The sequence below is a fragment of the Chionomys nivalis genome, chromosome X (assembly GCF_950005125.1).
Source record: "Chionomys nivalis chromosome X, mChiNiv1.1, whole genome shotgun sequence".
NCBI classification, from domain to species: Eukaryota; Metazoa; Chordata; class Mammalia; order Rodentia; family Cricetidae; genus Chionomys; species Chionomys nivalis.
In genome coordinates, this window is record NC_080112.1 from 118,619,517 (window position 1) to 118,633,776 (window position 14,260).

The following is a 14,260-nucleotide window of genomic DNA, read 5'->3' on the forward strand; positions in this document are numbered from 1 at the left end:
TAACCTTCCCACTCCTGAATGCTGCAATTACAGGCATGATCCACCATTCTTGGCTTCCTTCTTCCCCCTTTTCCTGGCACTTCAGTGCCTGAAACAAGGAATGGAAGGTTCCAGCAGTGGTCTTTCACTTACGCAGATACCCCTCGGGGCCAGGAAACAACTGGATAGAACAAACTTTGTTTTTATTTTTTAAAGAAGTCTAAATGATAGAACATTTGCTTCCAATGTATCAGCTCATTGGCGTTCTATTCCATTGCGATTAAGAATATTTTTTTGTAGCTCACTTCAAGAGAAATGGCTTAAGGGCCAGCCGAGGGCATAACTCAACAATGGAGGACTTGTGCCCTACATATGCCACCCTGATTTCCATCCCAGAGGGAGGGAGAGAAAGGGGGGAGGGGAAATGACCTACAAGTACAGTGTTTAGACATTTGTGCTAGACACCTGTCAGGGATTTACAATGTAAACACACCTTTTATCTTCCGTATCAATGGACAATTAATTGAAAATAAAGAACTCCAGAGTATTTTCATGGTCACCACTGAATGATATTTAAAGCATATTTTGCTTAAATATTGGGGTCTTTTCTAGACTTTTCTAATAGTGCTGGGTTGCAGAGTTCTCACAATGGATAGCAGCTATCCCTTGGGGCCAGGAAACTGCCAGAGCGAACAAACTTAATTATTAAAAAAAAAAAAAGTCTACATGCTTCCAATGTGTCAGCTAGGCAGCATTTTAGTTCATCTTGATTAAGAATATTTTTATAGTGCACTTAACTGTTTTAGATTAGCCATCTATCTTGATATCCTTCTCAGTTTAAGCAGCTAATTGAAGAAAGAAGCTGTTTGGGAGATTTTTTTTTTTTTTTTTTGAATCCCTGAAGCTGAGGTGGAAAAAACCCCGAGGAGTTTCTACTACTGCTACTCTTTTAGAATAAGGTTCTCTAGTTTTAGGAAGTAAAATTTTCCAGGCTCAAAAATAGACAGCACCCGTAAATAAATATATAAACAGCATTCAAATTTAACATCTCTTTGTTTAAACTGAAAAACATCATTTTTCCTCCTTAGCTCTGTGATTTTAGTGAAGGATTAGTAAGTACCTTAAGGGTATTATGAAATACTTCAGTGACAAGTTTGGGCTGCATCCACTTGTTAAGACAGGTCAGATTGGTGATGAAGGTAGCTGCTTAATGTTTAAACAACTAGAGCAAAAAAAAAGATCTTTCTAAAGTTAAGGATGGGCTAATGGAAAAGTCATTCTTGGTTTTACTTAGACTAAAGGTCTTTTACCTGTGAACAAAACAAGGTTCTTGGGAAGAATTTCTAATATAGTTACCTATTTTCAAAATCTAAAGGGTTTGTTCTTGATGGGCCTGGACCCCTCACTTCAACGCTAACTAGAAAACTGGGCTAGCCAGAAGCCAGTTTCTTTGGAAAGCATTTAAAGTCACAGTACTGTGTTTAAGGTCTTCATGTCAATGGATTGGGAATTGTGGGTGTACGACATCAAGTTTTGTTTTTAGGGTAACTTGACAAACACATCAGTGTTATAATTTTAAAAAGATGAAATGAGTCTTATTTTCATAAATCCTTTCTCCATTTTAGAGCTACTCGCAGAGACTGGGTGTATAGCTTGGTGCCAGAGTACATGCTAACCATGCCTGTAGATCTGATCAATCCCTAGAACCAGAAAAAAAGAAAAAAAATGCAAGAAATATATGCACTAAAAGGAGAAAATTGGAATACACTAATGCTTTGTTTTTTTTTTTAAGTAAATCATTCTTAATTTTTGTTTAATTTAAAGTCTTTGTATTTGTGAGTAAAACAAGATTCTCAGGAAGAATTTCTAATATAATTACCTATTTTCAAAATCTATAGAGTTATTCTTAATAATTCTTAGTGAGTCTGGAATTCTATTTCAGGTTCATACTCTGTAATCCACTCTGATTTGGAACTCACCATGTAGTTCAGGCTACCTTGAGGTTTTGGCAATCTTCCTGCCTTAGTCTCAGTGTGTTGGAATTACAGAGCCCTATAACCCCTAGCTGAGTCTACCAATTTGAAAAGCTAGATTGTTCAGAACTATTACAGTATCAAAATAATAATTTAAAATACAAGTAGAATGCTGGAGATATTGCTCAGATGGTAGGTAGTATGCTTGCTTTCTCAACATTCACACAGCTCTGGGTTTGATACCCAATGCTGTATGAACTGGGTGGGTATGGGGGTGCAAGCCTGTAATACCAGCACTTGGGAGCAAGAGGCAAGAGAAGAAGTCCAAGGCCATCCTTGGCTACATAGCAAGTTTGAGGCCTGCTTGGGCTACATGTGATCCTACCCCGGCCCCAAATTTAAATGAAAGGAATGCATAATTTAATCTTTATTGTCGCGTTTGGGAAGAATCTCCACAATGGCCATTATTTTACAGGAGGCAATAGAACACTGAACCTTAGATGTGAAATAAAAAACAGAAAATCCAGAGTTAAAAAACAAGGCTGTGTCCTCATAGTCAAAGCCTGAGTAACAGGACTCCCTTAAGCTGCTTTCGTTTTGCCCTCATGTTATTTGGTTGACTGGCTTGAAGGAAGCAGCAGCTAAAGCACTGTGATTCACAGCAGATGTCTTGATTGCAATCGCCACTGCAAGTTAACTTTTAAACCTTACTCAATTGTTTTGCTATCCGAGGCGTTATAACACGCAGTAAGATTATTTGGGACAGAGAAGCATGGAGGCTGATCCCTGAATTGTAAATCTTGAATGAGGAATGCAGAGCCACTGATATCCTCCGAGGGCCTGATGCCCATTAGGTGTCACTGCATAAAAATGGCTCTAGATACCTAGTCCAGGGACAGATGTTGGTGAAAGATGAGGAGGGGGAACGAAGTGATCGCCTGTATTACACAGAGCTTCTCATGAGCCCTAAGAAGAATTTAATTTGTGGCAGTCATCCAGGGAGATAGTCTTGGGAAATAAACACTGGGCATCAGGCCCAGCCATGTACTATTTAACTTATTCTTGTAACCTCCTACAGAAACCGAAGCCAAAAATGAGCAACCCAGCTTTCTTTTATAACAACGTCTGTTCAGCACTCAATGAGGCTGAAGGTAAACATATTTCAAAAAGCCCCATTCTAGTCCATTCACAATTGGAAGCTGCAAAGATAAAAATTATTTTGTCAGCTGAGAGTCCTCCCATCTCAAAACAGGAAGGTCTTACTCTTTCGGTGAAGAAATTCTGCCACGAGAGCCGCGACATGGACATAGCACATTGCAGCCTGGAAACAGATGACAAAGAAGTGTCAGAGCGTGTTCAAAGGAGTTTGAGGAGTCCCAGGGGAACACGATTTTAAGTAGTCACCTCAGAAAAATCTCCATTTTTTATATGAATTTTGGCCATGCTGTCGAGCCAGGTTTTTCTCAGCTCTGGTGTGCTGGCATAAGATTTAGCTAAGCTATACTGGAGGTCAATCAGCATTTCCGGGTCTTTCTCATGCTCCTTCATTTGGGCAGTGGCCATAAGAACAGTTCGGATTCTCTTGGTCAAATCTTTGACTTCTGTGGGAAAAGCAGTTGCCTAATTTCAAAACAAAACAAAACAAGACCCATATATTTAGCAGCCTTATCAATAAGGTCTAAGCGTGATCATCCAATCCTGGGGAACATACTATGGTTTCTATTCCTTGTTAACTGTTCATGGTACTGCATTGAATGTGGCAAGTCTAAAGGGGCTTTAATTAGTTATTTTAAAATATATGTAACCAGCTAGGCTTCAAAGGCTTTTGAACTTGAGGGCAATATACTTAAAGCACACAGAAAAACATGACCTTTGGATCCACACTATCTGGCTTTAGATGCTGGCTCCTCCAACGTATATGCTGGATGTTTATGGTTTACTTGTAACAGTAACTGACAGTTATTGACAGCACATCAGTACCAGGTACTAAGATGGATACATTATATGTTTTAATTTCTACAAGAATCCTATATATTAAGTAGTCTTTCCATGCATTTCTATCAACGGGAAAACCGAGGCACAGAACAGTTGAGAGGTTCAGCCAATGTGCCCCGGTTGGTAAGTCATGGAGACAGAACTTCTATCCAGGCGATCTGGCTCCAGAACTAGTGCTTGACAGGCAATTTTCCGTACTGCTAAGTGTGTCCATCTTGCCCACCGACTACAATGCACACCGCAGTGAAAACCCTGCTGCCATTTTCCATTTCCACAAATGAGATGTTGTGAGTTACATCACACTCCAGAGAGATTCAACTCTGAAAGTGTTTCTGACCTTAAGACATGGATGAGGCAAGTACATGGTGATGGGACTTAATATGAATATAATATACGGTTCTGCCTTTCTGTCTGCTTTAAAAATAATTAGTTCAATAATTAATACACATGCATCTTAGCCCTTTCTGCTTATTAACAGAAACACTACTTCCTGAAGGAAAGGCTTACCTTAATTTACCAGGGTTTGTTGGTAATGGTGGCCTTAGCAGATGCAACCAAGTCATTCACAAATGAATCAAGGGAAAGCAAAGGAGATAGTTCTTCTCAAGGAGAACCAACACCAGCCCTATTCGTTTGGAAAACGTCACTAGCTACCTGTATAATATGGCATTGAGCATGCTAACAACTGGGTGGGACATGAATTATTGGAGCGTGAGTAAAATAGCAGAAATAGTATACATTGCTTCTGTGCTCATGGGATTAGTTGGAGTGTATACTGATCCCCTGGGAAACCAGCATCGCTGCTTGAAAAGCAAACTTTCCCAGCCTGTGAGCAGCTGGCACAGCTCCGTGTTTTTCTCCCTGTAAGCAGCATTCCTACGGGAATGGGGTTTTGGTAGACAGATTCTACACGTCCCAAGCATCAAGTTGTGACTGAGAGATTTCAATTTTTTTTCAGATTTTATACAGTATTGTCAAATATACTAGCATATGACCTTTCCCAAGAATGAGGACAATTTATCTCCCTGGGAGGATATCAGGACCTGTCCAGGCAACAAGAGGTGCATTTTTACACCGCTCTAGTTTTTAGGCATGTGTGAAGAGCCATGGTGGTCAGAATCTTAAGTCTGATTCGGATGAACTGGTGCTGAAGACTGACAGCTTCGGATTGTTCCAGCAAGCCACATAGTCAGTCACCATAACTTTCGAAAGTCACAGAACTGACAAACAATGAAACCCTTTTGTGCCATTTCTCCTCCACTGTCCATGGATCTGTTAGCCATTCTGAGATTTTTCTTACATTTCAATCACAAGATTTAATTAGCCAGCATTACAAATGGTAACAATTGTTAAGAATGAAAAATACTTGTATCTTCTGAGTAAGTTTAGAAGTCAAGCAGAGAAAATGACACCGATTCGATTACTACCAGATGCTCATTTGTTTAATCTACTCAGTTAATGCCGAATATAACTGCTGGAAAGCCGGTGGCATGTAAAAGCCAGCAGCTCATAAAGCTCACATCCTATACCGTCCACACTAACAATAACTGTGAATTCCATCACGGTTCCATGGCATAAGGGGTTCTTATTCATTATTTTGGTGTTGGGGATCAAACCCAGGGCATTCACCGTACAAGGTAAGCACACATTCTACCAGTGACTCACAATCCCGGCCAAAGTGGCTTCAGTTTACTCCGTACCTTCATAGGTCTGTCGCTGTTTGCAAAATTATTGATAATGAATAAAGACTCCTGAAATCTTGATCCTCCACTTAGTGCAACATCAGCTATCAGCTGACTTACAGCAATTATTATCTGTGGGAAGAAATAAAGGTTGTTTTTTTTTTTTCAAATGTTTTTTTTTTTTAAATCCTGCTTTGGGAGGTGGCGAGGGGAATCATTACACTGTGTCCAGGCTAGCATCTTACTTCTTTGTCTTCCTTCAGACTTTTGCTGCCATGCCTAGCTTTCAAATGCTCCTTTGAAAGATTTTGCAAAGTCATGGGTTGTGGTGTGTGTTTGTAATCCCTGTACTCAGGAGGCAGAGGCAGAGAGGTGTAGAAGCAGATGCAACAATAGGATCACTGTGAGTTTCAGGGCGCCAGGATTATATGGTGAAACCCTGTCTTTAAAAATAAAGAGTGATGGAACTAGCTCTTGTAGACCAGGCTGGTCTCGAACTCACAGAGATCCGCCTGCCTCTGCCTCCCAAGTGCTGGGATTAAAGGCTTGCCAGGACAGGCTCCAAAACCACAGAGAAACCCTGTCTCGAAAAACCAAAAAAAAAAAAAAAAAAAAAAAAATTAAGAGTGATGAAAAGGACAAAGAGCTAGAGATTCTCCACCACACACCTGATAGTGGTGGCAATCAGGTCCTCCTTCTGAATGTGCTCGCACGCTGGTGGTTAGGATGAGTTTGGGCGTGACCGACCTTTCTCTCTGACAGTTTCTCATTCTGTATTACTTGTCTAGTTTATATGATGCGCTAGTCTACAGCCTTGTGTGAATGTCAAAATAAGTCATGCTTAGACATTAACGGCTCGATGCCTTCCTCTCGATCCAAGAAGACAAGATACGGTAATGACTATGAGCGCAGGCTCTGGAGTCAAAGTGCCTGACATCCAAATTCTGACTTTAGTGGCTAGTTAAGGCTTTACATTTCTCTTACATTTGCTTATTTTATTTTATTTGCTTCCTTGCGTGTGGGGGTGTGTGATGCCACAGCATGCATGTATGGATCAGAAGACAACTTGTGGGATTTATTTTTCGCCTTCTACCATGAAGGGCCCAGGTATCAGATTCTGGCTATCAGGCTTGATAGCAAACACTTTCTCTATAGGCCATTTCTCTAGCCTGTACTTAACTCTTCACTGAGCACGTTCTGTATTCTAGATGCTGTTCTAAGTCTTTATATTTATTAACTCATCTATATTAAATGAAGTACTGACAGAGCTGATAGTAGGGCCAGAGAGTGGACTCTAATAGAACATTTCAGGCACCCTGGTAAATTAATCAAAGCCATATTTTAGGGGTGGTGGGTATTCAACTGACTTCACACAAAAGCAAACGGTAAAGGGCTGAGAGCTAGTGCTGGCTGGCTCTAGTTTGCAACCATCACTCTCTAGACTTAGAGACTTGTTTTCTTGGAGGATGTCCTCCTGCAAGGCAGATGGGACTCTTAAGTCAGGGTCTTTACATGTGTTGTTCTTTTTTAAAAATATTTTTAAATATTTCATTTGCATTGGTATTTTGCCTACATGTATGTCTGTATGTGGGGGCATCGGGTCCCCTGGAACTGGAATTATACGCCGTTATGCGCTACCATGCAGGTGCTAGGAATTGAACCTGGGTCCTTTGGAAAAGCAGCCAGTGTTTTTAACCACTGAGCCATCTCTCCAGCTCCTTTATAGCAGATTTTTAAGGGAGTATTATTTTCTATTAGAATTGTACTTTATTGATAGCATTTTCAAAAAAGCAGCCAATGGCTGTTTTCCTATAAATAACCTTTTCTCTAGTAAATTGCTCTAACCAAGGAAGATCTGTAACTAGAGACTATCTATATTATCAGTAGCCTACTGAGCCAAGAAGTCCCAGCTGGGCTTAGATTCTGAGATGTTTCAGCAAATAACAACAACGCTATGGAGATGTGGAATAATAATTACCGCACAGTGTATTCTCTGTGCTGTGCATGGTGCCAGCTGCTCAATGTATTTCATTTGTCACCCTCATACTAACCACGCAAGGTGGCCAATACTTGGCCTCATTTTACAGATGAGCAAACTGGTTCAGTCAGATTGAGCAACTTGCCTAGGGTCACACAGCACGTAAGTAGTTGAGCTATGCGTTAAACAGATAGTCATCTCTATAAGTTCTGTGATTTCCATAAAATCTTGAGACTAATCCATTATCTGTTGAGACAGGGTCTTGCCATGTTAGCCAGATTGATCTTGAACTTGTGGGCTCAAGTGATCCTCTTGCCTTGGCCTTTCAAGTAAATGGTGCATGCCAGCACCCCCAGGTCATTTTTTTTTTTAATTTTTGCTTTTTGAGGCAGGGTCTTGTCCTGTAGCCCAGGCTGGCTCAAACGTGCAAACCTCCTGCCTTAGTCTCCAGTGTGTTTGAATTTTAGGTGTGTGCCATCATGCTTGGCATCACCTGCCGTGTATTATCTAACCGTCTTACTTAATCATCTTAATTGAGCCTCGCAAAAACTGTGAGGTAGAGTTTCTCCTGATTTATCTTTGAAGAAGCTGAAGTACCAGCGAGGCCGAGGAAGCAGCCTGCTCCAGGGCAGACTGCCATGGAATCTGAACCTCAGCATGCACTCCAAACTTAGACTTTAGAGTAGTCTTGTGAGTCTCATATCTATGTAGCTACAAAGAAAGAGAGATGGAAGTGAAACTTACTTTTTTTTCTCATATTTACTTTGTGTGTGTGTCTGTGTGTCTGTGTGTGCACGCGTGCATGCGAGCACACACATGAAGTTCAGAGAAGAACTGATTTGGCTTGTTTTCTCATTTCACCATGTGTGTTTTGGTGATCAAACTCAGGTCATCAGGCCTGGCAGCAAACACTTTTATGCACTGAGCCATTTGCTGATCTGAAATTTACTTTGATGTATTTTAATTAACTCCCAAATTTGACAAATTTATTTTGATGTATTTTAATAACCTTCCCAAGTCAACAAATCATTTTAGTATAAAAACAATGTAAGACAACTTAGATGCTCTATTTTTTTATGTACTTATTCTTTGAACTTTCAGCACATGTCAGTCTGGACCAGTCACATTTCAAGATGGTCACATGGTCCGAGAACTGCAGCACAGGAAGGGAAAGCCAGATATTGATTTCTTTTGTAGTGCTGAGACTGGAACCCAGAGCCTTGTGCATGTTGGGCAAGCACTCTACCACTGCGCTATAGCCTCAGCCCTGTGTTAACTTTTTGTTTTGAGATAGTATCCTTCATGTTACCCAGGCTGGCATTGCCCTCACTATACAGACAAGGTAGGACTTGAAGTTAATATCTTCCTGCCTTAGCCTCCCAAGTACCTGTAGATGTTGATCTTTGAGAGGCATGAGGTGGGAGTGGGCACATGTTTGTAGGTGCATATGTGTGTCTGTGTATGGAGATCAGAGGACAATGTTGGGTACCATTCTTCAGAAGCTGTCTATTTTAATTTTGGGGGGCAACATGGCTTAGAACTTGTCAAGTAAGGTTAGCCTGGTTGCTCAGTGAGCCCCAGGGATTTGCCTGTCCCTGCTTCCTCAGTCTTCGGATTACAAGTGCATACCACATGCCTGACTTTAAAAAATGTATGAGTGATACAGGTACTTTGCCTGCATGTATGTCTGTGTCCCTGTGTGTACCACCACTTACATGCCTGGTACCCAAAGAGGGCAGAAGAGGACAACAAATCTCCTGGGCTGGAGTGGCAGAGGGTTGTGAGTCACCATATAGGTGCTGGAAACCAAACCTAGATTCTCTGGGCGAACAGCCAGTGCTCTTAACTACTGAGCCATCAATCCAGTACCTGGCCAGCTTTTTTTCTGTGGGTTCTGGGGTTCAAACTCAGGTACTCCTGCTTGCAGGACATGTACTTTACCAAGTGAGCTACCTTTCTAGCTATAGATGTTGGTTTTGATAGAGGCCAGCGACTGAAGAGGAAACCATCAAGAGGAGCATTGATTGCTACTCACCTGCAAGTGTGTCCTCAGGAAGGTCTTCCTTTTGGTATACTCAAAGTTGTTTCTCATCAAAAGATACAAAAGCGCAGATGCCTCATTCCTGGTTGAGCTAATCTTTGAAGTACAGCACTTTAAAACCTCATAGCAAAATGCAGCGCACATGTTTACTCTCCCTTTGAAAAAGGCCGAGGGAAACTAAACAAGGGAAACGGAAGTGAGAATCTGAAAATCTCTTAAAGTTCACCAGTTATCAAGTGTCGACTGTGTCTCACCTAAAACTATACCGGGTGCTTTAGGGGATAACAAATTAATACTAGTCAGAGCTCTGTTCTCAGGATAGTCTGGGCTTGACCATACAGACAAGCATATGGCAATGACAGGACAAGTAAAGTCAGTATTGTAGTTACTCCAAAAACATAAAAGCATTTGTCATAAATGTTGTCAATCTGAGAAGAGCCCAAGATAGCGCAAAACATATGAGGGACAGAGTTTCAATGACATACTGAATAAATGCATGATGGCTCTAAAATGGAGTCTTAGAATGGGAAGACCAGTCTGCATTATGTAGTGTTTGCCTTATATCTAAACGCTGTGTTCAATGTTCCATGTGCTGAGAAAAATTAGAACTGAAAGCCATTAGGAGTGAATTGATCTTTTTATTTTTAACAAAATAGAGATAGGTTAAGTGCTCATCTACGCCTGTCCATTTTCTCCTCCATGAGCGGGGCCAATTAAGACACATTTTGTCATAGAAAAAGAGTGCCCATGTGGGCACCAACTTCTCAAAATTCCCAAGAGGCCTGCTGCTTTGAGAATGCATTCAGCTTGCCGCTTTGTGGAAGATAAACTGTAGAGCTAAGGTGGGCTTATGAGAATTCCCTATGCTTGCAAGTTGAGGCGAGCAAGCTGCTTCAGAATGCGTAATGACCATTTCCGCGGGGATTCTATAGTTTCAATGTCACCCACTCAACATGCTTTCTTGGAAACTTTGAATTTTAATCCACACTTTAGGAATTTATCTGTGTTTTTTTTTTAAAGCCTTTGTAGCAAGTGCAGTGTTAGGCAGGCAATGGATGTTTAATAAATGCTTTCTGATGGGAAAATTGGGAAATCACATAACATTTCATAGAATTAGATCAACTCTTACTAGACAAGATTCCCCGGTATAAAAAAGATTTAAGAGTGGGCATAGCTACGTGCAGTTAATCCCTACAGTAAGTCTGCCCACAGCACTTGAGACATGAGCAATGGTCAAAATTACGAATAACTTCCTCCACACGAGCTCCAATGCGCCCCTTTCCTCTCACTTGACCACTCCACCTCATGAGTTTACTGATGCTCTTTTCCCCTTTGGCTTCCATGACATCTTCCACTCTTGCCTTTATTTGCTACCTCTACCACTGTTTCCTCTTTCTCGTTTACAGAGTTCTCTGTCAACCCTTTCTGTGTTAGCTTCCTCTCCTCTGATAATGGCTTTTCGATTATATTCTTCCAGGGGGAAATTCAGCCATTCTGGGACGTTCCCTTATATGCTGATTGTCCCCCAACCATGCTCCAGTTATAATAGTCCTATATATTATGAAATATCCCAGATACTTTCCTGATGCAAGACTGGCAAACGCATGTACTTCTCCCTAGGATGTTCTTCCTTGAACCGTTTGTGTGGCTGGGCCTTTTACATACCTCATTTCTTATTAGATCTTATATCAGCTTGAGGCAGTCCCCAAATTATGATGGTCAAATGAAGAATTTAAAAAATTACAGTGGGGCGAAAACAGTATGTGCTGAGTAGAAATTTTAATGTCAAATTCTGAGCTCTGTTCTCTTTCTGGGTGTAACATGAAGAATGAAACTCATATTCCTGGGTGGTGAGATCATGAGGGAAAACAACAAACGCCTTCAGTGTGCTAGCTGCTGAAGCATGATGTTCAATAAATTCTGTTGAAGGCCATTTGAACACACTTAAACAATTTTCCACTTAAAAGGGGTTAATTGGACGGTTGCCCCATCATAAGTTAAAGAGAATTTGAACCAATGCTAATACAAAATGCTAAGGCATTTTGCTTGTTTCTACCCTAGAACTGAACATGATTACAAATTGTTCGCTGTTCATTTTTGCTCTCTTACCCCATCCCTAAGACTGAAAAGCCTTAGGTTGGAGACTATTCTTGTTTTGTATCTCCATAATCATATCTCCAACAGCTAGTACAGCACTTGAGACTGTGCTCACTCAATACAAATGAACAGAGATAACTCCAACCCAGAGCTCTGTCTAAATCCATGTATTTCAGTGTTACAGAGGCAACTTAAATTCAATACAAAACAGTATTCACTATTTTTTATCTTAATTATAGCTTGTCCCACCATTTTATTGGTGGTGATCAAGTCTAATAATTCTCTTTAATATATATCCTACCACCATATCCACACACCAGTGACTTTTCTCCAGGTACTATCACCAATCTCTGTTCTTCTGTTCCTCCCTTCCTTCTTTTGTCCATCCATCCATGTTTCACTATGCAGTTCTGGCTAGCCTGGAACTTGTATGTAAACTAGGCTGCCCTTGAATTCAAAGAGATCTGCTTGCCTCAGCCTCCCACCTGATACATTTTTTATACTTCTTTCAAGAGGTTTACTCTTCCCTGGTCACACCGATGCTCTCTTAATACATAGCTAATCGTGCTAGTTCCCTGCTTAAAACCTTTCCGTGCCTATTTGATTCTTAAAAGATGAAGCCTAGCTCTTACGATGACTGACTACACACTTTCCTACTTGCCATTTTTACTTTCAGTTTTATCTCCTGAATGCACACTAAACCCTCCACAGTACTCCTGCTGAAGAGAAACTTTTGCTAAGCTACAGCATTTTTTATCTTCTCCTGGGCATACCCAGTTCTCAGTACAAATTTCATACCATGATAGCATTTGCTGATATACTTGTATGTGCGCACATAGGTATCTTTATGTGTGTTTTTATCTATTACACAGTAAGCCCTCGGGATTCTCTGTACAAACTTCATATCATGATGACATTTGTTGATGTACATGTGTGTGCATATATGTATCTTTATGTGTATACTTTTTATATACTGTACAGTAAGCCCTCAGGATTATAAGCAATAACTACCTAACTAGTACCTATTAAATGGATTATTTCTAAATGTATTTCCAGTCATTTATTCTTTCATGTTTGCAGAGAACTCACCTTTCCATAGCTTCCTTTACTCTTAAAGCATATTAAAGAATGGAAAATTTTTTTAAAGCTTCACATTTACCTAATTTCTTATTTTACATACAATGAAAGTTAGGACTTGTTCATTGGCAAGTTATTATGCAGGATCCCAGAGTTCTAAAAGTTAATTTCGATTATCAAAGTGCTTATGCACAATTTTTTAAAAAAAAAATAAGCAAGACTGGTGCAGTAGATGGTGTTAGTCTTATCATATGATAAACAAGACAAAGAAAAACTGGCAAAGCTGGTGATTTAAAAATGACATTGGGGCTGGGAATGTAGTACCCCAGGTTGAATCTTGAGAGACAAAGAAGATCCAGAGGGAGATAGAGACTCTTGGGAAGGGCCTACTGAAAACGTAATGGTACAATGATAAAAGCAAAAGCACGTTCTGATTTTAGAGGATTCTTTGCCAGGTCCTCAATATAGATTTTGCTATGCGGTGCTTGTATGTTCAAAGTCAGTGGTAGTTAATGGCTGTTTATGTATGTCATCACAGTGATTCCCATTCTTCTATCTTCCCGTGAGCTCCTAGCAGGTTAAAGTTGGTCTTACCTTACTGATGAAAGATCTCAGTGAGGCAAAGACATGCTTGAGTGATGCTTCAGATTGTCCATTTTTAAGAAAAGCAAGATGAATATCAAACACTTTTTTCATTAAAGGGTTGTGTCCATCATTATTTAAAAGTTGGCTCTACAAAACATGAAAAACAAAACAAAACACCCAGTTTACAGAAGCATTTAGTTTATCCCTCTTGCCCACATACAAGAGAACTAATTTTACTGCATGACCAATATCTGCTTATGAATATGCTGTTTGACTTTTGGAAGTTTTTTTTAGACTATTTTGAGTATCTTAGCTAAGAATATTCATGGGATCTTCAACTTACATTGGAAATCTTGAAATACCATATAAACTACATCTAGAATATTGAAACTCTTAAGCTGGGAGAGTTGGCACATACCTTTAATCCCAGCACTTGGGAGGCAGAGGCAGGTGGATCTCTGAGTTTGAGGCCAGCCTGGTCTACAGAGTGAGTTCCAGGACAGTCAGGGCTGAATCCTATCTTGAAAAAATGAAAAAGACAGACAGACTGACAGATGGACAGGAAGGAAGGAAGGAAGGAAGGAAGGAAGGAAGGAAGGAAGGAAGGAGAGAAAGAGAGAGAAATGTTAACATTTAGAATAGCTAAAATACTCTTTAATGGAACATATCAAAATACAAAATGAATATAGAAAGAATATTTCATATCCCATCCCACCTTCCTTTCTGTTTTCTTCATTTTCTTTTTTTCTTACAGTTCTCTCTATGTAGCTCAGGGTGATCTAGAACTTGCTACATGCATAGACCAGGTTGTCTCAAAGACACGATCCTCTTACTGAGATTATGCACATGTCCA

General features: G+C 40.2%; 1 protein-coding gene across 3 annotated transcripts in view; it reads right to left on the bottom strand.

Annotated features, from left to right (window-relative positions):
* Nucleotides 1–14,260, bottom strand: part of Dock11 (dedicator of cytokinesis 11) — a 190,463-nt gene that overhangs the window by 30,650 nt on the left and 145,553 nt on the right. For all 3 annotated transcript variants that reach the window (XM_057759066.1, XM_057759065.1, XM_057759067.1), the window contains 5 exons: nt 13,417–13,554; nt 9,643–9,825; nt 5,648–5,761; nt 3,357–3,572; nt 3,216–3,273 (listed from right to left, as the gene is read on the bottom strand). In XM_057759066.1, the coding sequence (XP_057615049.1) occupies nt 3,216–3,273; nt 3,357–3,572; nt 5,648–5,761; nt 9,643–9,825; nt 13,417–13,554 (709 nt within the window). The remainder of the gene's footprint in view (nt 1–3,215; nt 3,274–3,356; nt 3,573–5,647; nt 5,762–9,642; nt 9,826–13,416; nt 13,555–14,260) is intronic.